The 14,885-nt window shown below is 41.0% G+C and overlaps 1 protein-coding gene across 1 annotated transcript in view; it reads left to right on the top strand.

Annotated features, from left to right (window-relative positions):
* LOC122663722 (zinc finger CCCH domain-containing protein 55-like) overlaps positions 1 to 14,885 on the top strand; it is a 36,424-nt gene that overhangs the window by 14,280 nt on the left and 7,259 nt on the right. The window contains exons 2-4 of the mRNA XM_043859359.1: positions 9,058 to 9,551; positions 9,751 to 12,232; positions 12,336 to 12,366. Coding sequence (XP_043715294.1) covers positions 9,160 to 9,551; positions 9,751 to 12,232; positions 12,336 to 12,365 — 2,904 coding nt within the window. The 5' untranslated portion in view covers positions 9,058 to 9,159 and the 3' untranslated portion in view covers position 12,366. The remainder of the gene's footprint in view (positions 1 to 9,057; positions 9,552 to 9,750; positions 12,233 to 12,335; positions 12,367 to 14,885) is intronic.

Below are 14,885 nucleotides of genomic sequence, written 5' to 3'. Positions count from 1 at the left end.
CCCTTGGACGCCTTCCGGTTAAGTACCTGGGGTTGCCTTTGATTCTTGCTAGATTGATGGCTCATCACTTCACTCCCATGTTGGATCTGATTAGCAAGAGACTTCAGCTTTGGAAGGGCAAACTAGTCTCTTATGCCGGTCGTTTTGAAATTGATCAGGCTAGTTCTTCAGTCCTCTCACATCTACTGGTCTGTTGTTATCGGGCTGCCCCGGTCTTCTATCAAGGTGATGGAGTACCTCATGTGTTCCTTTCTTTGGGAAGGTTCAAGTACTTCGATTTCTCCATCCTATCAGTAGGGCTGTTGTTTGCCTTCCCAAGGATGAGGGTGGGTTGGGCTTGAGAAGAATCAAGGAGGTTAATTTTGCAGGTATTCTCAAATTGATTTGGAAGCTTGTGACGAAGAAGAAAAGCGTCGGAGTCGATTGAGTCTACGTTTAAAAAGAAACCATCGTTGAAGGATGGTTTAATTTTTCAGATCCTTCAGGTTATATCCCCATCTATAAGGATGAGGGTGCCCATTTCAGTGTACTGGTGCCTGCCTTTTAATGTTGCTAAACTAAATGTTGATGGAGCGAGTAAAGGAAATCCCGGTATTATTGGAGGTGGTGGGATTCTTCTAGATCAGAATTGTAGGTTGATTATGGCGTTCGCCAAGTATTACTGGTCCTGCTCAAACACAGAAGCTAAATGAAGGCCCTTCTGGACAGGCTTCCCATTTGTGCAGAGTTAGGTTATTCGGGCTGCCATGTCAACTCAGATTCCAGGTCGATTGCGAACTTTGTTTCTCAAAGGGCGTGACCTATTTGGAAATGTTAGTATTGGTTCCAGGAAGTGTTGGCTTTAATTGATTCACTTGGGATCAATCTTTATTTCTCGTTCAGGGAAAGCAACAGGGCTGCAGAATTTTTGGCTAACTTAGCTTGTGAGAACTTGAGTGATTCAACTTTCTTTGCAGGCCAAAATCTTCCTCTCACTCTAGGGCGGATCTTGCGGGAAGATTCAGCTGGCTTACCAGTTGTCAGATTGTAATTCTTTCTTTTTGTAAGTGGGTTATGTCTCTTGTTTCGGTTAGTTTGAGAGTTTACTTTGCTTCTTGGACTGGAGTAAGAAGGCGGGTTATGTCCACCCCATTGTACTTTGACTTCTTTTCATCATTAATAAAATTTTAGGGGCTTCCTCGGGTCCTTGATAATATTCGGGAAAAAAAAAGATTGGGTCTACGCAGGTCTTCTTTACAATGATTTCATATGGATGACTAATATATCCTCCGATGCTTCTTGGGTTTGGCGTAAGATCTTGAACCTCTGACCTATAGCTCTTGGGTCCATTTCCACTTTTATTGATGATGGTGTTTCAACCTCTCTTTGGCTTGACATTTGGCATCCTATGGGCGTTCTCCTTCCTTTAGTTGGTGCAAGAGCCATTTACAACTTAGGCATCAGTACGCACTCCGCAGTTGCTTCCATTATTTAGGATGATGAGTGGGCTCCTCCCCCCTGTTTCTTCCCCTCTTTTATCAACTGTCTGGAATGCCTAGAAGGCCTTGTGGTGGAGGTGATATTATTGTTTGGTTTGCCTCTTCAATTGGCCTCTTTAGTGCAAAATCAGCTTGGGACTTAATCAGATTTCGTGGCCCCTTGTCTCCATGGTGCAAGATCGTGTGCTTTAAGGGCTACATCTCTTATCACAGCTTCACTGTTTGGCGGGCCCTCTCTAATTGCCTCCCAACACAGTATTTGCTCATCTATCGTTAGATTTTGGCCTCCCCTTCTTGTTGCCTCTGTTGGAATGCTATGGAAGACGTGGACCATCTCTTTTTTGCATGCCCCTTCTCCTCTGTGGTTTGTCAAGGTCTCTTGGGCAAATGCTGGCCAAGTAGAAGAAGATTTTTTCCTCTTCCTACAGAGTGGATTTGGGTAGACATGACTTATGCTGGCAAGACTATTTGTGATGTTGAGCAAGTTTGCCTTTGGTGCCACCACTAATCACATTTGGATGAAGCATAATCTGAGAAAATGGACCGCTTCATTTAGATACTTAGAGCAGATTTGGAAGTCTCCTCTCGTACTGTTGTGGATTCTCCAAGGAACAGGCTGATTTGTCTCCAATCTCCTTTTTGCATGCCTCTGTCGTCTCTCCTTGACGGTTGGGTTTTGCCTCGCTTCTATGGCTCTCCTGTAATGTTTTTTCTTTTTGTATCATGGTGGTGTCCGCTATGCTTTTGAGCTTCATGGACTTCCTTGATCTATTTCCAAAACCTAAAAATATATGTAATGAGATTATTCAACAGTTCAAGAAATTGGGATTAAGGTGAGGAGAATTCTGAGAATCCAACACAGAAATTAATTATGGAGAGGCTGTTCTCATGGCAAGGCTGTGAAGTCGAAAAGAGATGCACTTCTTTTAAGTTGAACTCAAGCTATATGAGGTTTCAGGTCTTCCTTGGCATTCCTTCAGGCTTCCCAACTTTCTAATTATACGAGATAGAAAAGTTGGAGGGAGGTTTCTAATGGGAATCTTATCACCTAAGGGCTAGGATTTAAATCACCAAATAACTTCCAGAATCACAGGAAAGTAGGAACCAGATTTGCGAGATTTCAAACATCAGAATATCAGATCTGGCAAATATGCTGAGTGAAGGGTCTATTTAAGGGGGTGAACAGAATATTAATATTTGAGTACAATCCAAGGGTCAAATTCTGAGGTATGAGAAAATCCTACTGAGGATAGGAGTTTAAGACACTCGAGAACAGAACTCTGGAATATAAAATCGATCTCAGAAACAAACATCCAGAACAGATGTTTTAAAGAGATCAATATGCTGGAATATCAGTAACAAAGTATAAACAAGTAACTGAAATCCGAATTCACGAATTGAACTCAGAAATCCGAAACTTGATGCGATCCCAGGGTTCAAAAACCCTAAATTCGGGTTTGCTATGGGCCCACACAAGTATTAAATTGCTCAACAATTAAATGTAATGGAAAACTTGTAAAATATTAAAGCTTATGAAGGAAGAGTGACAGTTTAGTAAATGAAGGGTATCTTAAAGGACAGGTTGGTAGTTAGATAAGAGGAGAATATAAAGGTGATTAGAATTATAGATGGATGATAGACTTGGTACTTATAAAGGGTAGGAAATAATAAATGAGAGAGGGAGAGGTAATAAGGAAAGTGGGGAAATTAAGTTAAAGAAGCAAATATCGTAGAGGGGAAGTTGTCCCTAACCTCATGCAACCTACAACTGGTGGAAGAACCAGTCTCAAACAAATTGACAGTCCTCTTCCAATACAAGTCCAATCTGGTCAAACTCTAGGGTTAGATTCTACACTACTAGGTCTCTCAAATACTATGAATAGAAGCTTGAGAAATCTAACAGCAAGAGCATACTATCAACCTGCAACCAAGCCTTGTGGCACTGAAGAGACCAGCGGGGGTTGCTGGTTTCTATCTCACAGATTAGGGGGTATCTGGTGGATGGGAACCTAGGGTTCAGATCGCCTTAGGGTGGTGATCTTATGCCCAGAATGAAGAGGAAAGAAGAGATATGAGGGAGAACAGTCCACAATTGTGAGGGACTGTTTGTGCACCGGAGCAGGGGATGGAGAAAAGAAAACTAGAAAAGAAGAAGAAGAATATTGGGCCCAAGAAAGAAGAAGAAGAAGAAGACGAGAATTAAAGGAAGAAGAAGAAAGAACAGGAGAATGGATTAGAGAGTGATCAACACTTCTCCACTCTATGTTATTGATACTTAAAAACCAAATTACATGTATGCCCTTAAATTCTAATTTTTATTTTTTAGCATATATGCGCATATGACACTATTACATACTATTTCCCATTATACCCTTACAATAGTATTCCAATACTCTCCTTGAAGCTGGGGAGCTGATATCATACATGCCCAACTTGCTTAAGAGGGTATGCAATTGTGGAGTATTGATCCCTTTGGTTAACATATCAGCCGACTGATCACCTATCTTCACGAAAGGTGTGCAGATACATTTAAAATGGATCTTCTCCTTTGTGAAATGACGGTCCACCTCAACATGTTTTGTGTGATCATGTTGCATAGGATTGTGGGAAATATTGATGGAAAACTTGTTGTCACAGCTCACAATACAATCTCATGGAACTATTAATTTCAAATTCCAACTCATGAACTGATTTCTTCAACTTTAGATTGTTTTTAAATTCTTCTTCTGCATTTAATCTTGCAACAATAGATTGTTTCCATAGTTCGAGAACTCTCGAGATCTCTCCGAGTTTCTCGGTTTTTGGAAAAGCCGAGATGAGACTGCCTACGAGTCTCAAAAGTGCAATATCTCGGCGAGATCTTGGATCTCGGTTTTGACCCATTGTTTTAACCTACCTACCACTTAAATACCTTACCCAATTGGACAAAACTCGACATATCTCGGCGAGATCTTGGATCTCGGGTCCAGATCTCGGGTTGACCCAAAGTTGAGGCTTCGAGTTGAAAAAAAAAAAATGCACCAACTCGGCGAGATCTCGACTCGTCTCAATTTTTCCAAGAGTTGAGTTGGTACCGAGACCCGAGTTTTAGTACCTTGATTGTTTCTTGCTTCTCCGAGTAACTAAGTTCCCACCTACATATCACCTATTCTTCACTTGCCCCTTTGCCTCCTCCATATGGTCCAGTGTTCTTCGCCATTGTTGGCCCGGTCGGCGCACTCCTCTTCCTCCCAGCAGGGAATGGATTTGGATTGACATGACTTTCGGAGGGAAATCGACTTGTGATTCGGTTGGCAAACTAGCCTTTTGTACCACTATCTCCCACTTTTGGATGGAACGCAACCTTAGAAGATGGACATCCAACTCCCGCTCTTTCGACACGATTTGGAAGGCCATCTTTTTTGATGTTTCATCTAAAGTTAGATCCCTCCCCCTTTGTGATGTGAAGGATTCCCCAAGGAACAGGCTTATTGTTGTCTCCTGGGGCCTCCCTACATCTATTTTGCGCCGTAGCTAGTCCCTAGCTTCGGCTTGTTGCCCTCGGGCTTGTATATTCCCTCAATTTTCTTCGTAATTAAATTTTTATTCTTCCAAAAAAAAAAAAAAGTTCTCACCTACAAAGGTGTAGTAACATGATGTAGACCATAGTTGTCATGGCGTTTAGACGACCGTTGGAGTTGGAGGAGGGGGGAAAAACAAGGCACCTAGGCATCAACTATGATGTGGACCTTAAACAAGTCACAAACCGGCCCAATTAACATCAGTGTAAGCTCAATTCTCAGGTGATTATGTTTGGTGTACAACTATCCCTTTCTTTGGCTGGATTGCAAGTACTTGAGAATACGACATACAACTTTCATATGACCATTTTGGTGGTCAAACGATCATGTTTTGGGCTGAGACTTGGTGGAGACCCTAATTAAGCAGCCCTAAACATAATGGAACCTGTAGATTGTTGAAAAACACTCTCAAAATGTTAGTTTGGTTTCTGTACCCTAGTTGGCAGTATACGCTGTACCTTGCATGTATGTTTCTCAAAGAGAATACAAAAGTAAATGAATCCAACTAAAATAGATATACTACCTCATCAAACTCTTCCTTTGCACTCTTGTCTAACTTCCTCTTTATCCCTCCCTTCATGAGTGTAGCCATGGCCTTTTGCACCTCAAGAGGAACCTTGGGAATTTTGCCACATCCCTATATCTACTTTGCTAAATGCCACTTCGGTCTAGTGGCCCCACCTCCCATGAATTTTACAAGCTTCCAACAAGTTGTTCCACTAAGAGTTGCAAGTGGAATGACCAAATTCAAGCAAAAATCCAACTTTGGAGTCGAAATGCCAGGTTTCAGTCGAAACTTGTCAATATCGGTTTGAAATGGGTCGATAAAAGGGACCCATTTCGAATGAAATATAGACTTGATAAAAAGGCTATGTAACGTTTTGGCGAACTGAAATGGAGTTTCCGAAGCCTAATGAGATTTTGACCTAAACATGTTCCTTTCGGTCAAACTTGGAATGCCTATTGAGTTACATTAAATTGTGTTTTGAGCCAATAATTCAGTAAATTTCGGTCGACTCCACTGAATTTTCGAACCATGCCCAGAAAGAGTGAGCTTATGTACGGATAAAAGGGCGTACCCAGTGCACGAGGCGCCCACCACTGTAGGGTCGAGGAAGGTCAAAATGTATGCAACCTTACTGCTGCTTCGCAGAGAGGCTGTTTCCCAACTCAAACCCGCAACCACTATTTCGCAATGGAGCAACCTTACAGTTGCGACGAGGTCCGCCCTCAGTATGGATCTGTTTGCTAATTGATCTGTCTTATTTCAGTATTGTAGATGGATGATGTAATCAAGCTGGATTATCCATCGGATTGACAACATGTCAGTGTTTTTTAAGCTCCTTTTTAACTGTGTGGCTTACTTCATTATACCCTTACACTTGTAATTTCTGATGGTACATGGCCAAAGAGAGGACTGCTAGCTTGTCACATGGTGCAGTCCTTTGGGAACCATGAGTAGAGGACCATGTGGTCCCTTTTGTTCTACTAATTAAACAGGCTAATGGAAGATTCCATGGTTAACTATATTTCTTTGTTATGAGATTTACCTAGCAATTCAATCATACAAATGCATGGGCAGATAGTACAGAAGAATCAAGATTCTTGTAATAGAAAAGTTGATATTCAAGGGGGAAATATATGCAAAATCTGCTGCCTATTTAAAGCAAGTGATGAGATCATTACCTGTCACTTACTTTATTATGGTCTCACCTATCTCTTGTTCTTGTGGTGTTTCAGATTTTTTTAGGCTCTATTACTTTCTGAAGCTCATAATTGCTGGTGGACGATTGAGTAACAAGGATTCAAAAGTCAGGATTGGTTGTGGGTTGAACCTTTTCAATACCGAGTTGACTCAGCTGATCTGGCCCAAAATTCACAGAGTCTGAAGATAGTGGCACATATGGGGGTATCAGGTGTGTTGGATGCTGCTTATCCTGAGTCAATGCCTTATAATCGTGTTGAGTACATTGAGGCCATTGGGAAAAATTTGGAGCATGCTCCCTTGTAATGTGAATTGGATCATTATATCATTTGAAGGGTGGATACTGCAGAAGCATGATCACTGTTCTGGTTTTGGGTCAATTTTCTGGAAACAGCCTCTTTGCGAAAGCAGGGGTAAGGCTGCGTACATTATGACCCTCCTCAGACCCCGCGGTGATGGGAGCCTCGTGCGCTGGGTACGCCTTTTTTTTTTTTTTTTTTTTAAAACAATTGCGTGGGTGAGCCTTGGCGCAACTGTTAAGTTGCGGTAGTGCAACCATCAGGTTGTGGGTTTGCACACGGAAACAGCCTCCCCATGAAGCGGGGGTAAGGTTGCGTACATTTGCCCCTCCCAGACCCTGCAGTAGTGGGAGCCTCGTGCACTGGACCTTTTTTTCCGCCCCTCTCTGGTTCACAATTGAGCCCATGGTTCAGATCTGGTTCTGTGAACCAGATAAGGTTTATTCAACTTGTTGGGTCCTGTGTGAAAACTTTTTCAAAACATTGTGCACCAGAATTTCCAAATTTTCTGGAATCTCTTGTATCTAGCAAGTCGTTGCTAGATTTTAGGAGGCTTGTCACCATCTAAATCATGGACGGCACTTAGATTCTTTATTTTTTAGTTTTAATCAAGTTGTCATAATTCAGTTTGTGTTTTGAGCCAACTTAGGACTCCTTTATAACCTGCAGATGGAAGAGTATTAGTTGATTGGTCTTTTATTTCTTTATTATTCAATTAGTGGATCAGCAAGGGACTTTTCCTACAGCCCTTGCATGGAGTGTCCTTAATAGTTTCTGTTTTGTTTTTATTTATTTATTTTAAAGTCTATCACTTAGTTATAAATACATTGTGAGAGGCATAGCCTCTCCCCACGATTGAATGAATGGAATAGAGTTAATTTGGTTTTGAAATTGAGGTTGGAACCTCCTTTCTCTCCGTCCCTCCACACGATTTGGGTCTCTCTCTCTCTCTCCACACAATCTGCTTTCCCACTTCTCCCTCATCCTATGATCTCTCTCTTCTCTTCGTCATTCTGTCTCTTTCCCACCACCAGCAGATTCTTGTGTTTGATCTGCTTAGTGGAAGCTGATACAGATGATCAAAGGATTTTTATTTTCTCATTGAAAAAATCAGTATGATTGGGTATGGTTGGATCACATTTGTATTGGACTCTCAAGAACCATTGGTGTGTTCTATGTTAAAAACTGTATGTATTAAAATTCCACTATTTTGATGCCGTGTATGAAGAATGGCTTCATTGTTTGGATTGAAATCTGGAATCTGATGGATGTTACAATTCGTGATATGTGATTGTGTTACACTTGAAACTAAAATGCGGACCCATGAAGTTAGGTGTTCACCTACCCCAGGACTCAGCATCCAAATGGGTCCCTTTTGATTTTTATCATAACATTGAAGAAAGTGTTGTAAGTAATTGCTGTTTTTTAATTTTTGTGGAGTTCTGATCTTTACTTATTTTTCTAATCTTTATGATTAGCCAGGTTGTCCATTCCAACAATGACTCTTTGTTTTCTGAAAACCATTGACTGGTTAATGGACCATTCGGTCTGAATGATCCGGGCCGTTTCGATCGTTCAGATCAGATGGTTGGATCATTGAACCATCCAAGTCTTCAGGAGCAGCCTGTTTTATAAAAATATCTCTGTCTGCACCTTGGTAGAGTTGAACCAACGACCTCTCTATTAAAGCACCAACAGTAACCACTGTGCTGCTGCATGCTTTTTTACTTTTATCACAAAGTACTCTATATCGTGTGGAAAAATATGTTTCTCCAGAGAATCATTTGAACCATTGACCTTTTTGCCTGAACCATCTGATGACCAGTACGGTTTTAAAAACATTGGCATAACATGCACACACACACACACACACATATCACACAACATATGCAATATATGCAGGTATATGCTCCCACCTCAGTAAAAGGAAGGAAATATAAGGAAAGTAGAACATAGAAAGCATAATTCTTATGGGATTGTGGTTCATATATATTTTCTTTTTTTCGTCTTCTCAGATTATGCTTAATCTCAGTGGAGACAAGGCTGGTATAGTTACTGACCCAAAAATATAAGAAATAGGAAAGCGAGCTGGATATTCACCTTTCTAGAGGAAAACAATGACTGAACGTGTCAAGAAACGCAATTCTAAGTGGGATTTGGTAGCAGAAACTGACGTCCCTGCTGAAAGACATGAAAATATTTGGCCTGACAAAGCTGGCGAGTCCATTCATAATAAAGAATCAAGCTCAGAATGGAATTCTCTGAAGGTTGCTATTAGTCAACATCCAAGGTGGTCTAACATGGAGGCAAACAAAATTGGGGAGCAATTACCTGGAAAAGGAAATGCAGAGCAGGATGAGAGTCCAGACAGAGACCCTAATGAAATATCGCGAAGCACGACAAGATGGGGTCGGGATAAAAGTTATAGCTCTAGCGTATCTCCTGGTCTTGATGCTTGGAGAGACCATAATCAAAGCCACTCTCCAAAGAGTAATTGGAGGTTGCACAGGTGTGTGAACGGTTGGCTGAACCTAAACATATCACATGTCTCCCTCTCTATGAATGTTCTGTTTCTTCTTCCCCTTGTTTTCATTTCAAACAAGATACTATTGGAAAATAGGGTAGACCATGCTTTTTTGTTGTAATTATTTACATTGGCTTCTTTGTATTGCCCGTTCTTTTGGTGCAATATGCAGGAGCAGGAGTAGGAGCAGGAGCAGGAGCAGGAGCAGGAGCCCGCTCCATGATTTTAAGTGGGAATCAGAGCACTGGAGAGACAGAAGCAGAAGTGGATCAGGAGTATCCGCTCCGACATGTAATGATTTTGCTGCAGGGAGGTGTAGGAGAGGTAGTCAGTGCAGGTATCTTCATCAGGACAACCATGACTATGGGGGTAGGGGGCATTCAGAACGTGGTCGAGTGGAAAGATGTAGAGGTAGGCGTGAGAATGGTCCAATTTCAGAAAGTGGGGGTAGCTGGGGAAGCAGGCATGAGAGAGGATCATTTTCAAGGCATTCTAATGATGAAGAGCCAAGAGATTACTCCCGGGATATGATTGCACAGGGTTATCGAGACAGGGAGCATGAGCTGCCCAGGAACAACAGATCTGCCAATCTCTGTAATGATTTTCTGAAAGGAAAGTGTTCCAGGGGATCATCATGTAAATATGCACATTATGATGTCTTAGGTGATGGTCATGGTGGATGGTCTCCAAAAGATGTGACAAGAGAGAGAGTACATGACAGAATGGAGGTACGTGAGTATGATCATGGACGTGAACCCTCTAGAAATAATGGTATTCCTTGCAAGTTTTTCGCTGTTGGAAAATGCAACAAGGGGTCAAATTGCCGGTTCTCTCATGATGGTCCAGGACGTTGCAGTCCTGAAGGCAGGTGTCAGGGTGATAGGTGGGGCCAGAATTTGGATAATGACAAGTCATGGGGAGATCCAAAATGGGGTGATACCACAGTGGCCCCACATGTTACCAAGGATGATAGATTGGGGCTCATGACGGATAACGAAGATTCATGGGGAGGTCCAAAACGGAATGATACAGCACCCAGCTATGATGTTGCCAAGGATGATAAGTGGGGCCATAATTTGGGTAATGAACCCGATTCGTGGGGAGGTCCAAAATGGAGCGACACTGCAGCTGGGACTGATGTTGTGAAGTCTCCTCACTGTAGGACTGACAATGGGGATGGAAAAGTTGGTTTTAATGAAACATGTCCTACTAAGAGGTCTGCAGATGACCAGTGGGGCCATAGTTCCGATAATAAGAAGGGACCATGGGGAGGTCCAAGATGGATTGACAAAGCAGCTGGACAAGAGGGGTGTAGATCTCCACATCAGAGTGAAAATGATGGTGCAACCGTGAATGTTCCTGAATCTATTGGTGGTAGCAAACCACTTGTTTCTGCTACTTCAGCCGCAGCGGATATCATGGAGCAACATCCTTTCTACATTGCTAAAGTAGAACAGGGACAGGTTCCGCAAGATTCACAATCTCAAACTCCAAATGGGTCTTTATTCACCTGTGAACAGAACACGACTCAAGTAAGTTTACACCAACACCAACATTCTAATTTGAAAGGGGATGCTGCTATTGCATTCCCCTGCACAGAGAGCAATATTCTGCCTATGGTTCCCATGCCTCAAAGCTTCAATCATGATGGCCAGAATGGAAGGGGTTCAGGCTTTAACCTGATTCGGCAGAGTGAGCAAATAGACCCTCCACACCCTCCAAGTGGACGAACTTTGGACCTTAGCGGGAAAACACAAACATTAATCTCTGGTTCACCTTCAAATCGACAAGGTCATACACCTTTTCATATGGGTGAGCCTATTACTAAATCAGAAACAGTGGATGCGAAAACATCAAACATAACTTCTGTAGGTCCGCTTAATCATAACGTAGTGACTAGTGAGCGGGTTGCTCACATAACTACTAACCTTTCAGCATCATTGGCTCAGATTTTTGGAAATGGGCAGCAGCTTCCACAATTATATGCTGCTTTAAACCCCCTGAATTCTATAGGCATGGTCCCTTCCCAGCCAAATCCTGCAGGAACAAGCACAACAGTTACTTTACCATCCAATGATCCTAATCAAACCACCTGGTCTCAAAAGCCATATGATCCTATGGGTGCTAGCATTGAATCAAACAGGCCTGACATCAATGATCAACCCCCATTGTTCTCATCAAGTCCTGTTGAACGGAATGAAGTAGCTGATCAAATGCCTTTAAAAAGTTCTGCTCCATTATCTCTTAAGAATGACTTTTCAGAGGAAACACTTAAGAATGAGTCTCATGAGTCAAAGCAGCTGGAGCCACTTGCAGCAGGTGAGGTTGCGGAAAAGAATGAGGTAACTGATCAGAGAAAGAAAGAGCAGGTAAATGGTTATCCAGAGGACATGGATGTCGATGGTCGGGTTGATGAAGAATGCAAAAGTAGCAAGGATGTGAAGGGTATGCGTATGTTTAAGTTTGCACTAGTGGAGTTTGTTAAGGAGATTCTAAAGCCCACATGGAAGGAAGGACAAATGAGCAAGGAGGCTCACAAGACCATAGTGAAAAAGGTTGTTGATAAAGTGACTGGGACTATTCAAGGGGTTCATGTCCCTCAGACACAAGAGAAAATTGATCAATATCTGTCATATTCTAAGCCAAAGCTTACTAAACTTGTACAGGTCAGTACCAATTCATTTTGTATTTTAAATCTTGCTGAAATTACAATTATCATTTGTCCCATCGAGTAATTCTGGTCATGTAATCTTTTCTCTCCCCCTGCAGGCATATGTGGAGAAGTATCTGAAGAGTTAAGACTGCTTGAAAACCTTAATTTTTATTAGTTCTTTATTTCAAACATGTTAATCTGTCAAATGGTTGGAAACTTTCTTGTATATTTTGGTCTTAACCTCTTTGAATGTAGAGGTGTGATTTTGTATATCCCCATTTTATATATGTGCTCCCTGAATTAAGTTGGCCCTATTTTTCTGCATGTAGTTATTATGCAATGCTGATTCTTATTGTTCAAGGAATTATTTGGGGTTCTTTTTTTGGATAATGTTACTGCTTTCAGTGAATGGGGATTCTTGTTTTAGTCTATGTTACCTCACATTCAAATGGCATATCGAGACTTTTATGTCTACTAGTTCAAAGGATTATGATCTCCCCCCCTCCCCTTTCTGTGTTGATAATAAATTCTTTTGGTCTATGTTAGTTCACATTCAATTTGCATATCGAGACTTTTATGTCTGCTATTTCAATGGATTATGATTCCCCCCTCCCGCATCTGGGTAGACAAGAAATTGTTATAAGCTGATTGGTGAGTAATCAGTACGACATTGTTTTTCTATCCTGTACTAGAACTTTTCTTTTGATGGCTCTTTACAGATTATTCTCCCATATTATTCATTTATGGAATTAAAACTAGTCCCTTCCATTGGGGCTAAAATCTTTGGTCTGCAACTGATCAGCACAACTGACATGAGTTTTTGACATTTGGGTAAAACTGATATATCCTGCCCTATCCATTCCATCAGACTCAGCTCTTTTTTGGTCTGTTATAGTGCATATCACTGCTCATATGTGTGTGGTTTTTTGAGAATGGTTTTTTCTTCCACATACTTGAAACTAGGATTGAGCAGCTGCTCTCTTAATGGTGGCACAAAGATGGTTTCACTTATCATGCCTCCTCCATTCTGTTCATTTATCGAGATCTCTTTAATACCATGTCTTGAAGCATCACTTTGTTGTGTCAGTCATTTTTCCCAGATTGCTTCTTTTTTACATGCTTGAAACTAGAATTTGAACTGCTCAGGATTGGAAGTATGTCTTGATATCAGCAGTTGCTGGTTCTTCTTTAAATATATTTTTCTTACAAAACGTGAAAGCATGGATTGTTTTTGCTTGAATTATTGGCATATTTTGATGTGTTTTTTGATAAGCTTTTACTGGCATACATGGATTGCTCATAGAAGTAGAGCCAAAACGACCTTGGATCAGGTGTTGGTGTGGGGTGATTGTCAATACCAAGTTGGCATTGATGAATATAACCCTTGTCCTCGAAAACATTCTTTATTGTTCGGCTTGAACCTCTTGACTGTAGCAATTTCTGTGTCCAATTTGTGTGGGTTGATGTGAGGTAATCCTAAGAACACCGCTTAGAATATTGCAATGAAGAATGTTGAATTTTTTTTGATGCACACAATGAAGATGGATTGGTTTGTAAATTGTGCGACTTGGTTTGTGTTTGCTTGATCTTGATTTGCATTATTCAATGTGGGCACCTCGAGCTGAATTTTCGGCCTTTTTGGATTGGTAAGATATCTTTTTCAATTTTTTTCCATCTTCCCTTGCTTTCCCCAGACCCCTATAAAAGTTAGAGGAGGCAGGGGATTGATATTGCTTTGGTATTGGTGGCGAACAATACCATTTTGTGAAGTAAAAACAGGTTTGTCTAACTATATATATCATTTTGTGAAGCAAACCCTTTTGATTCTGTTGCAGGAAAACACTTCTGCCTTTCGGAAAAACCGAAATAAAAGAAAATGGTTTACCCTTTCAGAATCTGGAATTACTTCCACCAGAAATATGTTCCTAAATGTAGTTTTTTTTTAGATGGATACAATAGTTTCCCTACCCAGGTCAAAATAAAGCAGGAGGAAATGAACATCTATCATCAACAAATACTGGACATAATATTGTAATTTTGGCTTCAGAAACTACCTTCCCCACCCCCCCCCCCCCACCAAAAAAAAAAATAAAAAAAAATTGCTACATCCATTGAATAGTGGAAATCTAGATGGTTGCAAATCCCACAAAAGCACATAATTTGGAGCAATATCATGCACCATTAGTTTTTTATTTTTTTGATGGAAAAAGAAAATATATTAGAAAACGACATTAATTTCCATTGTGAGTGTTAGACGACTCCCCAATGGATTAAACATCATGCACCATTAGTTATTAGTCTGGTCGTTATTGGTTCGATTTATTCACTTGATTTTCTACTAAGAAAATGACTTCATAAAAAAAAAATCTTCTAATCTTCTCAATTCTGTGGTTGTCAGGTTGTACTGTACTTACCTTTGTTTCATCTTAATAAAAATTCATTAAAAAATAATGGCCATTCAAATCTAGAAAAAGAATTAAAGAGCACTTACACTAAACCTAGCTTGGTCTTGTATTAAACACAGGCTCGGCAAAGCCCTGTCCGGGCTCAGGGTGGGCTTGGGTTGGCCGGGTTTTTTTTGACCCCCGTAATCAAAACGACAAGAGACCCTTTTTGTTGGTAATGCTTGGATCACACCTCAAACACAAATATAAACCAAACCAGAA

Source organism: Telopea speciosissima, chromosome 1, assembly GCF_018873765.1.
Source record: "Telopea speciosissima isolate NSW1024214 ecotype Mountain lineage chromosome 1, Tspe_v1, whole genome shotgun sequence".
NCBI classification, from domain to species: Eukaryota; Viridiplantae; Streptophyta; class Magnoliopsida; order Proteales; family Proteaceae; genus Telopea; species Telopea speciosissima.
Note: the sequence above shows the minus strand (reverse complement) of the source record. Positions and strands in the feature narration are given on the sequence as shown.